The sequence below is a fragment of the Octopus bimaculoides genome, chromosome 11 (genome assembly GCF_046866305.1).
Source record: "Octopus bimaculoides isolate indiv1 chromosome 11, ASM4686630v1, whole genome shotgun sequence".
In the NCBI taxonomy this organism is placed as follows: domain Eukaryota; kingdom Metazoa; phylum Mollusca; class Cephalopoda; order Octopoda; family Octopodidae; genus Octopus; species Octopus bimaculoides.
In genome coordinates, this window is record NC_142938.1 from 33,346,030 (window position 1) to 33,367,613 (window position 21,584).

The 21,584-nt window shown below is 38.8% G+C and overlaps 1 protein-coding gene across 3 annotated transcripts in view; it reads right to left on the bottom strand.

Annotated features, from left to right (window-relative positions):
- The window catches only part of LOC106871767 (vacuolar protein sorting-associated protein 54), a 484,461-nt gene that overhangs the window by 400,151 nt on the left and 62,726 nt on the right, over positions 1 to 21,584 (bottom strand). For all 3 annotated transcript variants that reach the window (XM_089359786.1, XM_089359787.1, XM_089359788.1), the window contains 4 exons: positions 17,385 to 17,686; positions 14,464 to 14,560; positions 13,573 to 13,607; positions 389 to 520 (listed from right to left, as the gene is read on the bottom strand). In XM_089359786.1, the coding sequence (XP_089215912.1) occupies positions 389 to 520; positions 13,573 to 13,607; positions 14,464 to 14,560; positions 17,385 to 17,686 (566 nt within the window). The remainder of the gene's footprint in view (positions 1 to 388; positions 521 to 13,572; positions 13,608 to 14,463; positions 14,561 to 17,384; positions 17,687 to 21,584) is intronic.

Here is a 21,584-nt window from a genome sequence, read left to right on the forward strand (position 1 = left end):
ATATATATATATATATATATAGATAGATAGATAAATAGATATATACATACATACAGGGTGCTGCTGCCACATAAAAAGCACTTGTGGTTGTGCCATGAAAGAGCATTCAGTACACGCCATAGAGTGCTTGGTGTGAAGAAAAGCATCCAGCTGCAGAAACCAAATCAAAGCAAACTATGGAACCTGGCATGAACCCTGGCCTTGCCAGTTCCTCTCATACCATCTAAACCATGCCAGCATGGAAAGGGACTTTAAATGCTGATGTATGTATATCATCATCACCTTAACGATCACTTTTCCATGTTTGCATGGGTGAGCCAGAACATATATTTTATTTATATATATAATTGTATTTAAATGGTGGAGAACAGTTTTAAGCAAGCATTACCTTCTCTTGTAAAAGTTTACACGACTGCCGATTGCCATTATTATCCGGTTTTGATTCTTCCACCTGCGTCCAAGGAAAGACACCGCTAAAAACATCGGGATTCTCTAAAGTAAAATTTGGCAACATGAAAATCTGGAAAAGAAAAAAAGAAAAACAGTTTGAATTATTTTATTTTCAAAGTATCCTTTGTTTACTCTTTTACTTGTTTCAGTCATTTGACTGTGGCCATGCTGGAGCACCGCCTTTAATCGAGCCAATCGACCCCAGGACTTATTCTTTGGAAACCTAGTACTTATTCTATTGGTCTCTTTTGCTGAACCGCTAAGTTACGGGGACATAGACACACCAGCATCAGTTGTCAAGTGATATTGGGGGATAAACACTGACACACAAACATACACACACACACACATACATATATATACGTACACACACACACACACTAGCAATGTAGCCCGGCGTTGCCCGAGAAATTTAATTGATTTTAGTAATACTTCAAATCGATCTCACTGCGTACTTCTCGTACTGATGCATAAATAACTTACATATAAAACAGGTGAATGTGGTAGAAAAATGTATATTTGGAATTAAAATTTATCTTTTCCTGAATTTTTAAACATATTTAACTTTCGTAAATCATCATTCCTCTTTTGAAAGTTGAAAAATTCTGAGATGTTGTAAAAGGATATTAATAATAATAATAATAGTCACCATCATCATCGTTCAACGTCCGCTTTTCATGCTAGCATGGGTTGGACGATTTGACTGAGGACCAGATGGCTACATTAGGCTCCAATCTGATTTGGCAGAGTTTCTACAGCTGGATGCCCTTCCTAACGCCAACCATCTCGAGAGTGTAGTGGGTGCTTTTACGTGCCACCGGCACGAAGGTCAGTCAGGCAATACTGGCAACAGTCACGCTCAAAATGGTGTATTTTGCGTGCCACCTGCACAGGAGCCAGTCCAGCGGCACTGGCAACGATCTTGCTCGAATGTCTTTAATAACATAAGCTAATATATTTTACAGTGATGAAAGAAAGTGCCCTTTGTGAACTCATTTGTAGCTGCACTATATTGAAAGTGAAAGTGAAAGCCAAAGTGAAGCACTGTTACCCTGCCGAATTTAATGCAGACTGGTTAGTCAATTGTCTGAGTTTATACCCTCTCTGAACACCTTTTCAGCTGCCCTAAAGAAGATATTGTGATAGATGGCTGCATTATGTGTGGTCACCTTTCAGTCAAACTGAAGCATACTTACCCTGCCCAATTCAATCCTACTTGACAAATCAATGACTATGAAGTCGCCCTTTTGAATACTACATCCATCTGCCCTGCAGTAATAATGAGACTATGAAATTCAGTTGTTCTGCATAATAGTTAGACACCAAAACTTATAATCTTTACCTAATTTCTCGTACTTATCGTGTAAAACATCTGTACGAATGTGGTTTGAGAACTGTCATTTCAGAGACCAACGTAATGTAAAGACGGGTTAAACATTTATGAATTAATTTGAAATAAGCTAATCAAAGATATGCAGAAACTTACATAATACCTCATTGTAGACAATGTTTTTGGTTTTTTCCATTTGGAGTGTACGCGAAACGACTGTCCTTACTCCCCACTCTTGAACATCCCACATACAGTTGGCCATGTGAAAAACATGATTCCTCCAAGTGTAGTCCTGCAATCGAAAGCGTCTGCCCCTGTGATTCATTGATCGACATTGCAAAACTGGTGCGAATGGGAAATTGAAGTCGTCTAAATGTAAAGGGGATATCAGCATCGGACGGAGTAAGTGGAATTCTGGGAATAAAAACATCCTCTCCTGTTCCACACCCTGATATAATGGTTGCCTGAAGGGCATTTTGCATGGCTTTCTTTATCACAAGACATGTACCGTTGCAGAGTTTTGTTGGGTTTAGATTCCTAAGAAGCATAACAGGCGTTCCAACTTTCAGCCGAAGTTTGAGGTGGCAGTCCTGGAGGTTCAAGTGAATTCAGGAATTCGATAGGGTAGTTTACCACTTGGTCAGGGTTGGGAAAAGAATCCATAGATTTGTAGACATATAGACTACCAGGAATGACTTGCAGCAGCTGGTCATTTATTGCATTGACCAAACTGTTTTTTGGGGCTAAAATAGCTCTTTCGCATAACTACTTAATGTCCCGATAGTTTTCATGTAGCCTGGGGAAGACTTTTGGATTAGAGGGTTCACCTTGAAGAACAATGGTGGCTTCATTGCAAGATGGTTGATTATACCGGCCTGCATGCTCACCAAATGGATGTTTATCAGCATCTATGACAACATTAAAATTGGGGCCTGACGCTATCTCTAAAGCATACTTGAAACTCTTAACATAACTATTTGTTTCATGAAGCATTTCCTGTAGCTGCAATATCAGTTGGAAGTTAGTCCCAGGTGATATGTTATTTCATTTTAGTGCCTGTTCTTGGTAGCTGCAAACGAAGTATAGTTGAAGAAACTGAGGCTCTTGGAATGCATCACGTTGAAGAGGTCCTATCCTTTGGTAAACCTGACCCTGAACTTTGAATGTAGGCATGAATCCATCCTCTCAGATGATATTTGCACCGAAACAGGTCATTTGAAACGCACAGTTATACTTTTTTATGTTGTGTAGGAAGTGTCTTGAATCAGTAGTTGTTCCCTCAAGAAGCTCCTGCAGTGGTTGTGGGGGATCCTCCAAAGCAGGTAATTTGACCTTTCCACCTGAACAGCACAGGTGGGTCTACATCCTCATAACATAGCGGTTCGGCAAATGAAACTGACAGAGGCTTACAAAGAATAAGTCCTGGGGTCAATTTGCTTGACTAAAAAGGTGGTGCTCCAGCATGGCTGCAATCAAATGACGGAAATAAGTAAAATATATATATATATATATATATATATATATATATACATATATATATATAAGTAACAAACTAAGGAAAGGAATTCCTTTGAAGGGGTGTGTAAAACATCCAATTCACAGGTAGATCAGTTGAATACCACATAAATAGGGGTATAATGCAAATTACAAACAATAAACTAAATAGAGAGATTCAATTGACAATCCAATAATTCACTTATATTATAATATATAACACTAGCAGCTGAGCCTGGTTTCACCCGGTCTGTTTGGATAATGTGGCTGTGATTGTTTTTGGTGAGGCATAATCTATAACAGTGTTTCTCAACCTTATCATTTCGGGTCCAGTTTCGATTGGAGCCTCCAGCTATACGAAAATTTCCTGACTCCCACCCCTGTCAGAAAACAGCTTCAGGAGTTGTGAAGAACAAATTTGTACAAGCGTGCTTGCACGTGTGTATGTGAGAAAGAGAGAGAGAGAGTAAGTGAGTGAAGGTGTGTCATGATGATTTGACATATTTGTACATGGTCTGTTTCTGAGAGCTATTCTATTGGACCTCTTCCTAATCATTAAAACATTGATTTAATTATGAACATAGAAAGAAATTATACATTAATCCCTATTTTTGTAAGCAGTTGTATCCATAAAAAAATTTATTTGCAGAGAGCAAAAATTGAAAGATATATGAAATGGACGTGTGTGTGTGTGTGGTGTGTGTGTGTGTGTGTGTGTGTGTGTGTGTATGTGTGTGTGTGTGTGTGTGTATGTGTGTGTGTGTGTAAGTGTGCGTGCATGCTTGCACGTGTGTATGTGAGAGAGAAAGAAGGTGAGAAAGGGAGATAGAGTGAGTGAGTGAAGGTGTGTGATGTGATGATTGACATCTTTTAAGGTACACACACATACATAGAAAACAGGTCACCGTATGAAATTTTTACGATAGTTGATTTATGGAAAAGATTATGTTAAATTTTTGAAATGCAAATATGTGAATGAAAATTAAGTTCAGACCTCGAGATGGTAGCTAGACCTGGTAGAAATAGCAGCAAATCTCCCTCAAAACACCCTACTGTCTTAATCCGACAATTCTGCCTATTATGTAGTTTGAATGAGAAACTGTAACTTAAGATTATTAACCCCACAAAGAAGAGAGACAGCATAGCGAAAGTTTTGGCTGACTGTCATCCTGTACTCCCCTTGTTGCTAGCAAAATGGTATATGCCAGCTGTGTGAGCAAGTGGTTGTTTTAATGGCAGAACAAACAAGGGAATTCCATTAGAAAAAGTTCTAATCGATTTTCTCGGTAACTATGGGGGCTAGGAAAAAATACAAACCGCATTCCAATCTATGCACCTGTCTCCACATATGTGCCATTTTTCACGCAAATCCACCCAGCCGTTTGGCTGTGAACCTCAACACAAGAAAGAATACAACGATCGCCCATGTCCAATTTATATTATAGACAAGCTGGCAGAATTGTTAGCATGCTGGGCAAAATGCTCAGCAGCATTTCGTCTGGTTTTACATTCTAAGTTCAAATGCTGCTGGAGTCAACTTTGCCTTTCATCTCCAAAAATGTCATTAAAATAAGTACTAACAAGAGCACTCATAGAGTGCAAACTTCTGGCAGGACAACACCAACATCCTCTCAACGATTAGCCGGAGATGATTTTTAAAATGAGAATATCTGAAATAAACTGGACCGCTCTCACAAACGAGAATATTAAAAATGAACCCAACCACTCTCAAAGATTAAGTAAAAAACAGGAAAAATAATCCAGAGTCCCTGTCCAGTACCAGACCGATCCCAAAATCTAATCAGTTTGTCCCAGTCACAAGGCCAAACATCCTTGAAAGTTTCATCCGAATCCATCCAGCGGTTCTTAAGATATCTTGTCCCTGGTCAAACAAACAAACAAATATGACTGAAAACAATACCTCTGCCTTCGCTAAGGCAGAGGTAATTAGACCCTGGACATGATGTGATTGACTCACCCTTCCTCTGGAATTGCTGGCCTTGTACCAAAATTTGAACCCAGTTTCATGAACAAGAGGACAGCAAGCTGACAGGAGCATTAGCACATCAAGCAAAATGCTTAGAGGCATTTCATCCAACTTTATATTCTGAATTCAAACACCACCAAGGTTGACTTTGCCTTTCATCCTCGAAATGATCGATAAAATAATTACCAGTTGAACACTGGGGTCGATGTAATTGATTTACCCCTCCTCCAAAATTGCCTGCCTTGTGCCAAAATTTGAACCCAGTTTTATGAACAAGAGTTTGATCAATCTGAGACTATAATAGAAGATACTTTTACAATGTGCTAAGCATGGAGATAATATACTATGAATATAATAACATTAAAAAACCCTTAAAAAACCAAAAGAGACAATAATTTGTTTTGACTTATATATATTATTTGATTTATAAACAATTCATATCCATTTATATAAGTCTCTTCAAAGCTTTGGTTTAAAGACAGACAAAATTCTGTGTGAAAGTACAGCTGGATTGTAAAAAAAATTACCGTATTTGATGGCTTATAAGATGCACAAGTGCATAGGACGCACCCTGGCCTAGGCTATACTTTTGTAAAATAAATTACCACTAAAATAATGTTTTAATTCCTCCACATACCTGTATAACTTTATGTTATTATCGGTGATTATAAGCAATTTATTGCATCAACATTCAATATAAACATACAGTAGGCGATTGTTCACCAATAGATGGCAGCACGTTTTGTAAACATACATACCATTTTGAGCAATTTTTGAGCCTACATTGAGTGCATTGGACGCAAGGGGATTTTTAAAACCATTTTGGGGTAAAAAAGATGCGTCTTATAGGCCATCAAATACAGTCATTCAAATGCCTATGTTTATGAGTGTGAGCGTTAACTTTTAAACTACATAACAATTACAATAAAAAAAATACGACAACAAAATTATAACAGACAAAACAATTAAGTAAAGAGAATCTACAACTATCGAAATACATTTCAATATATCTCAAATAATATTAATCCAAATTCGTTTAGGTCAAAGTCAATCTTTGACTATTATAATAACATACAACAACAACATGTAAGTATTTGTAGTTGTGGTCCCCGTGCTGGTGGCACGTAAAAAGCACCATCCAATCGTGGTCAATGCCAGCTCCCTCTGGCCCCTGTGCTGGTGGCACATAAAAAAAGCACCTACTACACTCTCAGAGTGGTTGACGTTAGGAAGGGCATCCAGCTGCAGAAACACTGCCAGATCAGACTGAAGCCTAGTGCAGTCTACTGGCTTCCCAGACCCCAGTCAAACCGCCCAACCCATGCTAGCATGGAAAATGGATGATGATGATGATGAAATTAAGTGTCAGGGTCTTACTTAATCTAGAGACTGTAATAAAATGTGTAAATAAATATAAATGACAACATAGTATTATATTGGTAATATATAACAACTCTTCACTTTTATTATTGAGAGTTATTGATATAAAAAAAAATTGTTTAAAGTAACTAACAAAAAAATGTTCTTTATTTACTTAGTTTATCAGAGGGAGAATTCCGTAATAAATATGAAGAGAAACTTAGAGCTACAATAACTACAATCTATATTACCACATAAATATAGTTAGGCTATAATAATGGATATCAAAATGTCCCTATATACGTATATTATGGAAGGGAGAACTCAGTAAATAAAATAAAGTAAGATAAGCAAAAACAAGGATTTAGTACCAATCCAAGATAAATCTAATCAGTATTATTTTTTAGATACAGGACTATAAATAGTATATATCCAAATTTTATTCATTCTTTCAGGTTTCTCTTCATATTAATTTAAAGACCATTGCGTGTGTGCGTTGAAACAGATATTGTTATATTTGGGATGGCCATTTTTTTTCTTTTTGCCAAATAAACACATGCACTATATACTTGTTCTTCACTTCAGCTTTATAATTGTTCTTACGTTAGAGTCATTTGAAATCTTTTGTCACAATCCTGTGACCTCTTCAGCAACTCTCCATTCCATGTATCTCCTCCTGTCCTGTTTAGTCCATTCTGTTTTTCACAGAATGGACTAAACAAGGATAAACAACACTAAAATAAGAACAATAATAAAGCTGAAGTGAAGAATGAGTATATAGTGAGTTTATTTGGCAAAAAAAAAAAATTTACCATTTTGAAATATAACATTGTGTGTGTGTGTACACATATATATTTGTTGCCTGCCAAACTCACCTTACTGCCCCACAACATTTTATACTCTCTTTGCTTAACCATGTTTATGTCTCCCAGTCTTTCTTCACTAATAGTCCCACCTCATCTCATTTGTAGTACTCAGCCACACACTCTCACTGTTTCTCTCTTGGGTTACCTCTATTACCATCCAATACCTCCTGTTCCCTCTATCACATTACTCACCATTATATCCCTAGGATGCCATCTAGAATTTCTTTCTCTCCCTGCACCCACTCAGTTCCACTCTATTCCTTTCTCTCAACATCCTCTCTCCACCACCTCCCCATCTGAGATGATTTTGCAGCATCTACAGTTTGGTCTTCCCCTTTTCTCTACCTCTATGGTACTCATGCCTCTCTTTCTCTCACTACACTTACCTACTGCTCCTTCATCTTCTGCTTCATTTTCTCTCATTGTGTTCTCCCCACATCTTCTCTGCATCACTTCTCATCTTTCTGTCTTCCCCTCCCACCTACCACTCATGACCCCCACACCCCTCTTTCCTTCAGCAACTCAGAATTTCTCTACACCCTTCCTGTCCCATTTTCCTCACACCTTCAGTCCATATTAGCAGTTGTGGAGCATGTTCTGAAAGTCCATATTTACAACTTTTAGCAGTTGTGGAGCATGTTCTGAAAGTATAGTAGACAGAGGAAGATCAGACTGGAGAGAGTTCAGAGAGCTAGTAACACTGTTGGTAACAAAAAATGAAAGGCATTATATAGTCTGCTGTTGTAATTATATGAGAGCCGAGTTACATATTTTATCCTTCTTTCTGTACTACCAGTTATCCCTCCCTCTCCCAATAATCACTTCCTTTTGACATCCATTCTTCATCCTCAATATTATCCCTTTCTACTGATTACCCCTTTTGTACCATCAGTAATCACTCGTTTACCTGAGCTACAGCTTATAACTGCCATATCTTATTCTTGATAGCATGCAAGACACACATTAAATGATGATGATGGTGGTGGCGGTGGTGGTATATAATTTGTGTGTGTGTATTTCCATGGGTCTTCATATTGTTATTGTTGAGCAAAAGCAGTAACAATATACTGCTTTTATACATATAAATATTTATATATATTTCTCATAAGCAATAAATAACTGAGTTAAGATCCTACTGCATAGTACTGCTAAGTGTCTTCGACTATACCAATAGACAAACCAATGCTTTGTCAATGAAATTTAGTAGATGGAACTGTGTGAGTGTGTACGTATATGTAAGCATGGAAATGTCTGTACAGTTTTCTGCTTTCTTCACATTGTTACTGTGTGAAACAACAGAATATTTACATCAAGAGATACGTTGGTAGCACAAAGGAGAGGGTGATGAAATATGTAAAGAAACAGTACCACAGTTAGAAGGCTGATGATGGGTATTACAAAACTGAGTTGTAGGGAAGGCTCAACAGGTATAGATTGTGTGCGAAGGCATATACATTAACGATATTCTTTCAGGACCTAATTTTTTGCTGAAATGTACAGGTCTTCTCAAGGACAGTAAATCACTTATCATCTCGGTCCTTGTCATTTCCTCTTTAATGCTAAACAACCTGAGGTTGGTCTTCACTACTTCATTGTTTGTCTTCCTGGGTCTCCCTCTTTCAGAGGTTCCATCAACATTTCACAATTAGCACTACTTTATGCAGCTTCTCTCATCCATACACAACACATGACCATACCAGTGCAGCCTTCTCTCTTGCACACTACATTTGATACCGCTTATACCCAATTTTTCTTTCAATACATTTGCACTTTATTGTATGCGCTCACAGACATTGCACATCCAGTAGAGAATGTTGGCTTCATTTCTTTCCACTCTTTACATGTCTTCTGCATTCAGGATCCATGTCTCACTATCAAGTAGCATTGCTGTTTATACTCAAGTATCATACAATCTGCCTTTCACTCTGAGAGTGAAACTTTTTGTTACTAACAATGTTTGTAGCTCTCTGAACTTCTTCCAGTCTGTTTTTACTTGGACTGCTATACATTCAGAACATCCTCCTCCATTGTTAATGAGGTCACCTAGGTAACAAAACTACCTACAACCTCTAAGGGTCCTCATGAGCATTCAAGAAGATCTATTTTCCATGTGTTCTTAGAGCAAACACCATACGATGTACCCAGTGCAAACTATATCTATTAGTGGGGCTCATGAATATTTCACAGAATTAATAGTAAACTTATTGGGTTAGTCCTGAAAACTTTATCAAAAAAAAAAAAAAAATGAAAGCATAGCCTCTGTTGTGCCTGTTACAAAAGATAAGTCGCTCATCTGCTATTTATTGAAAAGTGAAGGAAATTAGAATACGATGATTACTTAATGCACTCTATATATATACTTTATGCGCAATTTTATAGACTTAATACATACCACTCATAAAATAAATATTCACTCTTATTTTTCCATTTTCTCCATAAACGGAAAAAACTGCGTCCTAAAATTTACATGGGCACAATTTCATCATCATCATTATCATCATCATCGTTTAACATCCGCTTTCCATGCTAGCATGATTTGGACAATTTGACTGAGGACTGGTGAACTAGACGGCTACACCAGGCTCCAATCTGATTTGGCAGAGTTTCTACAGCTGGATGCCCTTCCTAACGCCAACCACTCCGAGAGTGTAGTGGGTGCTTTTACGTGCCACTGGCACGAAGGCCAGTCAGGCGGTACTGGCAATGGCCATGCTCAAAATGGTGTATTTTACGTACCACCTGCACAGGAGCCAGTCCAGTGGCACTGGCAACGATCTTGCTCGAATGACTTTTCACGTGCCAGGAACGCTAAGCTGCAGCACAAGTGCCAAGAAGGCGATGCTGGTAACGATCACGCTCGAACGGTGGTGCCATCGTGATTTCACTTTCACTTGCCTCAACAGGTCTTCGCAAGCAGAGTTTAGTGCCCAATGGAGGAGACGTAGGCATGGGGGCTAATCGTCAAATTTAGTTCGATTTCGATTTCACTTGCCTCAACAGGTCTTCGCAAACGGAGTTTAGTGTCTAATGGAGGAAAGATACGCATAAGTGGGGTAGCTACATCCCTGGCAGAGGCATTGGATTTTGGTCTCATATTTAGAAAACAGAAATTTTATAGTAAAACAAATTATTTCATTTGTAGCTAAAACCAAAGTCCTAATAGGTGGGAAGGTAGACAAAACACAAACCCCTTCAGGTAGATGGCCCTGCTCGATCTGTAGAAAAGGTGTAGGTAGAAACTCCATAAGATTTACCCAATGTAAGCTATGGACACATAAGAGGTGCAGCAACATCAAAGGAAGGCTAACTAGCAAGATAGTTTTTGTGTGTGGCAGATGCTCAGGAGCAATAAACACTGAAAATGTGCAGAAAACAACCTTTGCCACACTCCAGGGAGAAAAACTAGAAGTAGCTGATAACTTCCGCTACCTAGGTGACCAAGTTTGTAGTGGGGGAGGGTGCCCTGAAAGTGTAGCTGCTAGAATAAGAATAGCCTGGGCAAAGTTTAGAAAGCTCTTACCTCTGCTGGTGACAAAGGGGCTCGCACTCAGAGTAAAAGGCAGACTGTATGACGCATGTTTATGAACAGCCATGCTACATGACAGTGAAACATGGGCCGTGACTGCTGAGGACATGCGTAAGCTCACAAGAAACGAAGCCAGTATGCTCCGATGGATGTGTAATGTCAGTGTGCATACTAGACAGAGTGTAAGTACCTTGAGAGAAAAGTTAGACCGAAGACGCATCAGTTGTGGTGTGCAAGAGAGACGATTGCGCTGGTATGGACATGTGGCAAGAATGGATGAGGATAGCTGTGTAAAAAAGTGTCACACCCTAGCAGTTGAGGGAACCTGTGGAAGAGGTAGACCCAGGAAGACCTGGGATGAGGTGGTGAAGCACGACCTTCGAACTTTAGGCCTCACTGAGGCAATGACCAGTGACCGGGACCTTTGGAAATATGCAGTATGTGAGAAGACCCGGCAAGGCAAGTGAGAGCATAATCTGTGACCTCTGCCAGAAGTGTAGCCAGCTTACTTATTCGTATCTTTACTTCATTGGACACTAAAAACTCTGCTTGCGAAGACCTGTTGAGGCAAATGAATTTGGAATTTGAAATCTGAAATCATAATCGAACCGAACGCAACGTTTTGCACCCATGCCAACCTCTCCGTCTTTGGACACTGAACTCTGCTTGCGAAGACCTGTTGGGACAAGTGAAATCAAAATCGTAATTGAACCATACTCGTTGACTGGCACCTGCGCAAGTGGAGCACTAACAGCACTCTCCGAGCATGTTCATTGCCAGAGCAGCTGTCTGGCTTCCGTGCTAGTGGCCCACAAATAGCACCTTTTGAGCATAATCATTACCAGTGTCGCCTTCTAGCACTTGTGCTGGTGGCACGTTAGAAAATCATTCGATTGAGGTCGTTGCCAGTGCCGCTGGACTGGCTCCTGTGCAGGTGGCACGTAAAGAACACCATTTTGAGCATGGCCGTTGCCAGCACCGTGTGACTGGCCCTCGTGCTGGTGGCACGTAAAAGCACCCACTACATTCTCGGAGTGGTTGGCGTTAGGAAGGGCATCCAGCTGTAGAAACTCTGCCAGATCAGATTGGAACCTGATGCAGCCTTCTGGCTTGCCAGTCCTCAATCAAATCGTCCAACCCATGCTAGCATGGAAAGCGGACATTAAACGATGATGATGATGTAAAATATAGGGGTCACAATTTCATGGAGTGTAAGAATTTAATGCAACATGGCATACTCTGAAAACTACACCATTGGTAACTTATAAACCAAGGGGTTGGGTCAGAGTCAATACACATTTCAGTTTGCAAACACCTTTCAACCCAATACTTCTTTGCAGACTATGTTCTTTGTGTAAGTTCTCCCTCTTCTTTTCCCTTGTTTGTCAGTGTTGATAACTTTAACTCTCGCATCAGATAATTTGCGAACCCTTAAGAATGCAACATATAGCTGACTATGGCCGAATACAGGTTCAAGCAAGAACAGCCCCACTATATCAAATGTCTTTCCATGTGATTTATTGATAGTCATTGCATATGACAAGTGAATGGAAAACTAATTTCTTTCTAAAGTGAATGGCAAGTTTGGGATGCACGTGCATTAAGTGATAGGTGATATAAAAAACTTAATTCAATTAAAAATAAATACTTTTCACTACGCATTCACCATCGCCACCTCCACCACAACCATCTCTCTCTCTCTCTCTCTCTCTCTCTCTCTTTCTTTAATCTCACCATTAGAACAACAACCCTCTGCTAAAATTATATTCTTAACTCCCTTAACTAATCATCATCATCATCATCATCGTTTAACGTCCGCTTTCCATGCTAGCATGGGTTGGACGATTTGACTGAGGACTGGTGAAACCGGATGGCAACACCAGGCTCCAATCTAAATTTGGCAGAGTTTCTACAGCTGGATGCCCTTCCTAACGCCAACCACATAAATAATACATTCCCCCTACCATATGTCATGGATGCTTCTCTCTCTGTTTTTTCTCTCTCCCTCTTTTTCTTTCTTTTTCTCTCTCTGTGCCTTACTCTCTTATATGCAACTATATCAATATCTTTTCTAAATATTGAACAGGACCATTTTCCTGAAAGGATTAGCATGTGTATGTATATATACTTTTGAAGATGAGTGAATAAATAACACCTCATTTAGGAAACAAGTAAGGATTAACAAGAATGGTAACAAGTTGTAAAACAATGACACAATAATGTGTTTGTCCAACCCATGTTAGCATGGTAAAATGAAGGTAGAATGAATGAAGAAAAGAAACTGAGGCTTGGATTCTGTTTCAACTATCTCCACACTTCTAAAATCAGTCATAATATTGCTTTAAAATTTTGGAACAAAGCCACCAATTTCAGGGGAGGAGTTAAGTTGATTGCATCGACCCCAGTGCTCAACTGGTACTTATTTTATCAACCCTGAAAGGAATGAAGGCCAAGTCAACCTTGGCAGAATTTGAACCCAGAATGTAAGGATGGATGAACTGCCACTAAGCATTTTGCCTGGGGTAAAATCAGTCATAATATTAAAGTGTGTTTTTCTTACCTTCGGTACCTGGTCCAATTCAGCACGATTTTTTTCTATAAATATGAATATGAGAAGTATCCAATAAATCTGACAGCGGTTTAGTTTTTGTAACATTTAACAGACTCTCTTAACTCTTTGACACCATCTCATTTCTCTTACACTACCATTCACCTTCTCATATTCACTGTACCATAATCACCCATGTAATAGGAAATAGCACATGATCACTCCTTAATTAACCTCCCCTCATCCTCCAAATCACTATCTCTGTCGTTCCCATCACAATGCCTTATGAATCAAGAACTCTTACTCTCCACTGTCACACTTCTGTTAACCATTAATCTCTCATAACACCAATCAGGTAATTGCTATCACTGCCTCTCTCCTACTAACCTTTAGCAATACTGTTTCTCTTCCATTTTTTCACCCAGCACTGTTCCTTCTGTTACTCTCTTTTTACCATACATTCATACCAATAACTCTGTTCCCCACGTAAGACTTTTGCTTTCTCACTTTCTCAGATATTTTTGTCAGTCTCTTTTATATTCACCCTATTAGGGTACAGAGGGCACTTTAGTTTTGAGAGTTACAAGACAACCTCTTTAGTGCTGGTGCAACAATAAAATGCACCATACCCAGTACATCCATAAAGTGGTTTATAAATTGAGTAGAAACAACATAGGGTTGAGAGGAGTCTTTAGTCTTATCAAAGATATGACATCCTCACAAGCACTAATGTCATAACAAAATGCACCTAGTATAGTTTACAAAACAGTGTAGTGTTCCAACATGTTTAGGTGAGCAGTGGCTTCCAACAACAATGAACACAAACCATGACAACCTATCCAAGCCATGTAGCATGGAAAATAGACATAAAATGATGAATTAAAAGAAGTATAGTTAACTTACCTAAATGCTTAATATGTCTCAATGAATTCAAATATATGGCATCAGGAACTTGCTGTTTGGATGTCTGATCTAAATTCAGAAGATGTGTTTTGTATTTCTGAAAAAAAATTTTTTTTAAACCTCAGAAGTTTGCCTAAAGAAAATTACTTGTCATATGATGGCTAATATTGGGAATATACTTTTCCACTGCAGTTACTATCAGGTAATGATATATAAATGAATGAATACTAATGAAATAAATAATATTCTCAAAATGAAAATATTTAAATTAAAACAAATTATTCATATATTTGCAATATGTTTCATATATCAATAATACTGTTTGACATTATTTGATACTAGCAGAAACACCACTCTCTGGTATTGAGCACTAACTTATTCAATAAATAAATTTAGAATAATAGCAAGCACTCAAAGACAGTGTTAGAATTTATGAAGAAACTAGGTATTATGTTGATTTAACAACATAAAAGTCCTTAGTTTATCATACATATACATATCAGAAGATGTAACTTTGCTGGAAGAGTCACAGCACAAGTGATTAGAAAGAAAATAAACAGGATGCAATCGAGTTTGTGCAAGGAAAAAATATAAATAGGCCATAACAGAGGAATCCAAAACTGGGTGCCATTGAGAACTGCTATATGCTGATGACCTTGCACTTATTGCAGAATCTTTAGCAGAATTGGAGACCTGGAACCAAAGTGCCTTAATGTTAACCTAGCTAAGACCAAAGTGGTTGTTAGTAAGAAAGAATATAAAACTCTCTTTCCATCAGGTAAATGGCCCTGCTCAATTTGTAGGAAAGGAGTTGGAAGAAATTCCATTTGCTGCACCCAGTGTAAACTATGGATACATAAGAGGTGTACTGGAATCACAGGTAGATTAACAGATAAAGTTGTCTTTGTATGTGGCACATGTACAGGAACAATAAGCACCAAGAGCACACAGGACTTAGATTCTCTCAAATGCCCAGGAGGCTCTCTTGAGGTTGTAGATAGTTTCTTTTACCTAGGTGACCAAATTAGCAATGGTGGAGGATGCTCTGAAAGTATTGTTTCTAGAATAAGAATTGGTTGGAGGAAGTTCAAAGAGCTATTACCTCTGTTGGCAACAAAAGAACTCTCAGAGTGAAAGGTAGACTATATAGTCCAGCTTGTGTGTGAACAGCTATACTCCATGGTAGTGAGACATGAGCTCTGAATGCAGAAGACATGCGTAGACAGAATAGGAATGAAAGTAGTGTGCTCTGTTGGATGCGCAACATCAGTGCACATGTACAGCAAAGTGCAAATGTACTGAGAGAAAAGTTGGGCATAAGAGGAATCAAATGTAGATTGCAAGAGAGAAGACTACATTGGTTTGGGCATGTGATGCATATGAATGAGAACAACTGCATAAAGAAGTGCCTATCGCTGAAAGTGGATGGTACCCACAGAAGAGGGTGACCCAGGAAGATGTAGGATGAAGTGGTAAGGACTGATATCAGGATGTTGGGCCTCACAGAGGAAATGAAAATGGAACAAGATGTCTGGTGATATGAAGTTCTTGAGAAAACCCACCCACATCAGCGAAACTGAGTTCTAGAAGTGCTGTTTGTCCCACCCACACTTAAAAAGAAAACTTCTCACAAACCCTACACCAACAAATCAATCTCCATTTCCACATCTTTTCTCTTCTTCACATTTTTTCCTTCATACACTATGCCTAGCTCTCACTTCCCAATCCTGTCCTCATGGCCCTGTTCCTCTGTAACATTGCTATCCAGTAACCCCCCACTAACTCTATATATACCCAGGTTTTTGCCACTGATTCTCCCCACTTCCACACTCTTTAATCATACTTCCTTCAGCAGTTGTATTATGCCATTCGAACGTTAAGGGTATGCCCTGGCACTTGCCACCATCTATATCTCTCTCTTCCTTTACTCAACCATCCCATTTATATTCTGATCCCTGTCCCTTGTGAGTATGCTCGGCCTTTTGCCACCATCTCTATCCTGCTGTCTCCCACTCTCTCTCCTTCTGCACTTCCCTCAGGTTGGGTAATCATATATTTCCTTTGTGGTAGCGCACCTGTTTGTCTTCATTCCTGATCTCTCTCTCTCTCTCACCAGCCAGGTAACCTTGCAAAATACCTGTTTCTGTCTCTCTGTCTCACTATAACCTTTCATCATCTGACACAAGACCACCTCCCCAATGCCCCCTCCCCTCTTGAAAGTTTTTTTTTTTTGTCTTGCAAGTACTTGGTGACACGGTCAGTACAAGTTCCACTTCAAAGCATCCAGTCCACACTGTAAAGAGGTCGGTGTTCGGAAGGGCATCCAGCTGTAAAAACCTTGCCACAACTGACCTCGCCTGTGCTTGTGCCACGTAAAATGCACTAAGTCCACTCTGCTGAGTGGTTGATGTTAGGAAGGGCATACAACTGTAAAAATCCTGCCAAAACAGTCACAGAAATCTGGTGCAGGCTTCTGCCCGGCTGGCTCTTCTAGAACTGTCCCACCCATGCTAGCATGGCAGGCAGATGATGATGATGCACACTCCCAAGGAAGATTACAGCAAAATACACTTAGCAAGGAGTAAGAAGCTGTACCAAGTATTAGTTGACCTAGAGAAGGCCTTTGACAAGGTCCCATGCTCTGTAACCTGATGATCTCTAATGAAGAAAGAGGTGTATGAATGATCTGTGAAGGGTTATGCAAGCTACATACCAATGTGCAGTTAGTACAGTTTGAATTAACCAAGAGTATACCAATGAAAATTCAATCAATATGAATACAACAGACCTATATAAAAAGTGAATTTAGACTATCTAATGTATGGTGATAGAAGTCAATAAAAGAGTGACCTGAAAGAGAAGTAATGATGGTTAGCAAACCAAAGAAACAATGCCTAAGCATTGGAAGTAAGACAAGTTACCTCAGATGACTTATTTAGATACTTTTCAAAATGAGATCGATTCACTTCAGGTAAATAAGGAGAAGGAGAAATATCCCTTTTCTCAAATGATTCCCCCCAAGTTTTAGTGAAAAAGTCTGTTTCTCTTTTAGCTAATCGTGGATCATTCAAAACAGCTGGTAGATTAACAGTAGCATTGTAAATTGTCCATTTAAACTGGTCTTGAACTACAGAAGGTTCTTTATTACTGGTCAAGTGTGGTGATGAGCATTCACTGATACCAGTTTTGAAATTTTGCAGAAATCCACTGTTACGTCCATAGCCTGAAACAAAAAAATACAATATGTGAGAGAAAGTAGAAAATGAAATATGTATAAGTAGTGTCAAAGGTTGTTAGTTTGAAGAAAAGTGAATGTATAGGTAACAAGTTGAGAAGTGCAGTATTTTGTAACATATTAAAGAGCAAATATGGAAAGGTATCTTTGTTAAAGATCTCAGGAATGCACTAAGAAAATCCAGCAAATGAAAATCACCCAGAAAAGATAAAATCCTTAACTTCTGGTTGAATGCTTTCCTGGAATCTCATGGGAGACTGACCCACCTCTACAATGGCATTATGACCCCAAGAAAATCCCTCCTGGTTGGTAAATGGAGTAACTAACTAACTTCTCCAAAATGACAAAACTAATAACCTCCAAAACAACCAAACAACTATATGTCATATATCCTTGTATAAAATACTAACATCCATCATTATTGAAAGTACATATACCTTCCTGATGGATAACAAGATATTCTCTAGCAAACAAAAATGCTCTAAGTGTGGCTCATATGGTTGTAAAGGCCAACTTTTAATCAACAGAATGATTCTTGAGGACTGCCACAAATGACACAAAAATCTTTCTATAGCAAGGATTGACTACTAAAAAGCATCTGACAGCCTTCTTCATAGCTGGATCGGAAATATATAAAATCATGCTTGGAAATATATAAAATCTCCTCAGCTATTGGTAATTTTCTATAGAGCAATGTATGAAGCAAAAAAAAAAAACAACTTGTCTCTTATACTGAATTCAGAGACAGGTACTACGAACACTGGTGATATCAACATTAACTGCAGAATTTTTCAAGGTGATTCTCTACCAACACTACTCTTTTTCATGGATCTCATTTCTGAATGACACAAAACATCATCAAGGAATTAGATCTTAAAAAAAAAATTACAAATATTTAGGCGTATGTGAAGTGGATGGCATCCAGTACTCACAAATGTGCGAAAAAAATACAGAAAGAATGTCATCATAGAGTTAGAGCTATTTCTAAAAAGCAAACTTCATGTGAGTAACAGACTTGACACTACCTATATCTTACCTATACCTGCCATAACCTACTGCTTTAACATCATAAAATGGTGCATCATGGAACTCAGAATGTAAAGACAGGGGAAATGCTGCTAAGCATGTTGTCCGGTATGCTAACAATTCTGCCAGTTCATCATTTTAACTTAATAATTATTATTATTGTTTTACTTCTCAGAATGTTCAGTCTTGATTGCTCTGGTAGATTCTGTGAGAGTGGACAGAGGTCTCACAGGGTCTCTTTCCACACATTATAAGCTTTGATACTTGGTTGTTAATTATCATGGGAGACATTCAACATCCAAGTACCAAGCTCAAAATCCTAGCTGTCCTTAGCAGAGCAGTTTTTTGGGCTTGCTCTGCTCTCATGTCAAATCCAATTTCTTTGACACAATTCTCGGACTTGGTTGTTTAGTTTTCCGAGTGCCCCTACAACTACTGGAATAACAGATATTCTCCTCATAGTCTACATTCTTGCAATTTTTTCTTTTAGTAGTCTGTACTTTTCCATCTTTTCTACTTCTTTGTCACTTATGTGTACATCTCCAGATATTGCAATAGCTATGATCTTGGTTTCCTTTTTTCCTTTATCTACTACAATACCTGGTCTCCGAGCCTCGATTACGGAGTCACATTAGATTGTAAAATCCCACAGTATTTTATTTTCCTAGTTCTCAGTGACTCTTTCTGGTTCATGTTCATACCATTTCCATGCCATGTTCAGGCCATACTTTTCACATAACCTCTAGTGGACAAATTTAGCCATGTTATCATGCCTCCTTTTGTAGTGCTTTTGGGCCAGCTTGCTACACTCACTCACAATATGTGAAATTGTTTCGTTTCTGCTTCCACACATCCTACAAAGGGGCAATTTGCTACTCTTATCTATTTGGAACTTGGTGTAATTAGTTCTCAGAGCTTGTTCCTGGGCGCTACATATCAATGCCACAGTGCATCCTTTCAGATCACTTTTTCTGAGCCATCTCCAATTGTTGATTTTGTCTTTTCCTTCAATTTCTCTGAGATATTGCCCATGCAGCGGTTTCATTTTTCCAGCTGTTTACTCTTCATCTTGTTTCTTAAATATTTGTGGGTGCATCACATTTTCGGTAGGTATTATATTGTTAATTCTAACAGCAGCAGGCAAGGATTCACTCTGCTGTTTGATGTACCATTCCAGACTGTTCTTCTTGTTAACAACATAGATCTTACATCCTATGAGACCTTTTCCGCTTGTTTCTAGGCACATGCAGTCTGTCAGTATCGCTTTTGGGATGTAGTTCCTTGTTAATTGTCTAGTTGTTCTGTCCATTTCCGCAAGCTTGTTCTTTGTCCACCTAACAACACCTGCACCATATCACATTAAGGAAACAACCCATGTGTTCATTACCCTGATTTTGTTTTTCCATTGAGTCTACTTCCCATAATTAACTTGGTCTTTCTGAGATATTCTTGCCTAAAGCTTTCCTTCATTTCACTTTCCTTGATTTTGTCATAAATTATTATTATTATTATTATTATTATTATTATTATTTCTTGTATTCACGACAATACACAGTCAGACACAAAGTATGGGTGTTTACAGAGAATGAAATGATTAGATAAAAAAAATAGTAGAAAGTATACTTGGTATACAATGAAAACAAAGGAAGTAAACAGAGTATACAACAGACAAAAAAAGGTAGTTGTGATGTGATCCTCCAAATACAGAAGGACATCTAGAGTCAATCAAGGAACCCTACCTTTCAAGATTTCCCTGAACACCAAAGCAAGTACCTTCTCCATTTCCTGTTCTTTGACTCACAGGTCTATACTTAGAGTGGTGCCATCCACTCTTGCTATTTTTGTGACTTTGATATACTTTTCAATAAATTCACTTGTGGACAACAACTCCCTCTCTACTCTCACTTACCTTTTCAAGTGAAACTTGGAAAAGTCAATGTGGATTCTATCAAAGAGGAATGTCTTTGTACTCGTACCTTTCAACCTCTTTTACCAGACACCATCATCACCATAGCCACCAGATAGAGGAAAACTGCCTTACATCGTCATCATTTAACATCCATCTTCCATGACGGCATGGGTTCAATGGTTTGACAAGAGCCAGCCAGCCAGAGAGCTGAACGAGGCTCTAATTATCTGTTTTGGCACAGTTTTTTCAGCTGGATGCCCTTCCTAACACCAACCACCTTACAGAGTGGACTAGATGTTTTTTATGTGTGCTTTAAACATGGCACTGACATGAGTGCTTTATACATGGCATGGATGCTTCCCACATGGCACTGGCACAAATGCTATTTACATTTTACATGGCACAAGCATCGGTACTTTTTTACATGGTACCAGCACTAGTGCTTTTTACATAAGACCAGCACCTGTAAGCTCACAAGACAAGGACCTCTTGGCTGACAGAGAGAGTGGAAAGAATAGCCATAGAATACATGCTTGTATGTATGGATAGCCATGATTTTACTTAGCTTGACATGTCTTCTCAAGCACAGCAAATCACCAGAAGTCTTGGTCCTTTGTCATCTCAGTAAGGCTCAACATCTGAAGAACCTTTCTCACCACTTCGTCCCACATCTTCCAGGGTCTGCCTCTTCCATAAGTTCCCTCCACAATTAAAGAAAGACACATCTTTATGCAGCTGTCCTCATCCATACCCATCACATGTCCATACCAGTGCAGTCTTCTCTCTTGCGTACTACAACTGATGCCTCTTATACCCAATTTTTCTCTTAAATAATATATACTCTATCATACATTCACACTGACACTACCCATACAGTGAAGCATACTGGCTTCATTTCTTTCAAGCCTTCACATATCCTCTGTAGCCATAGCCCACGTTTTACTGCCATGT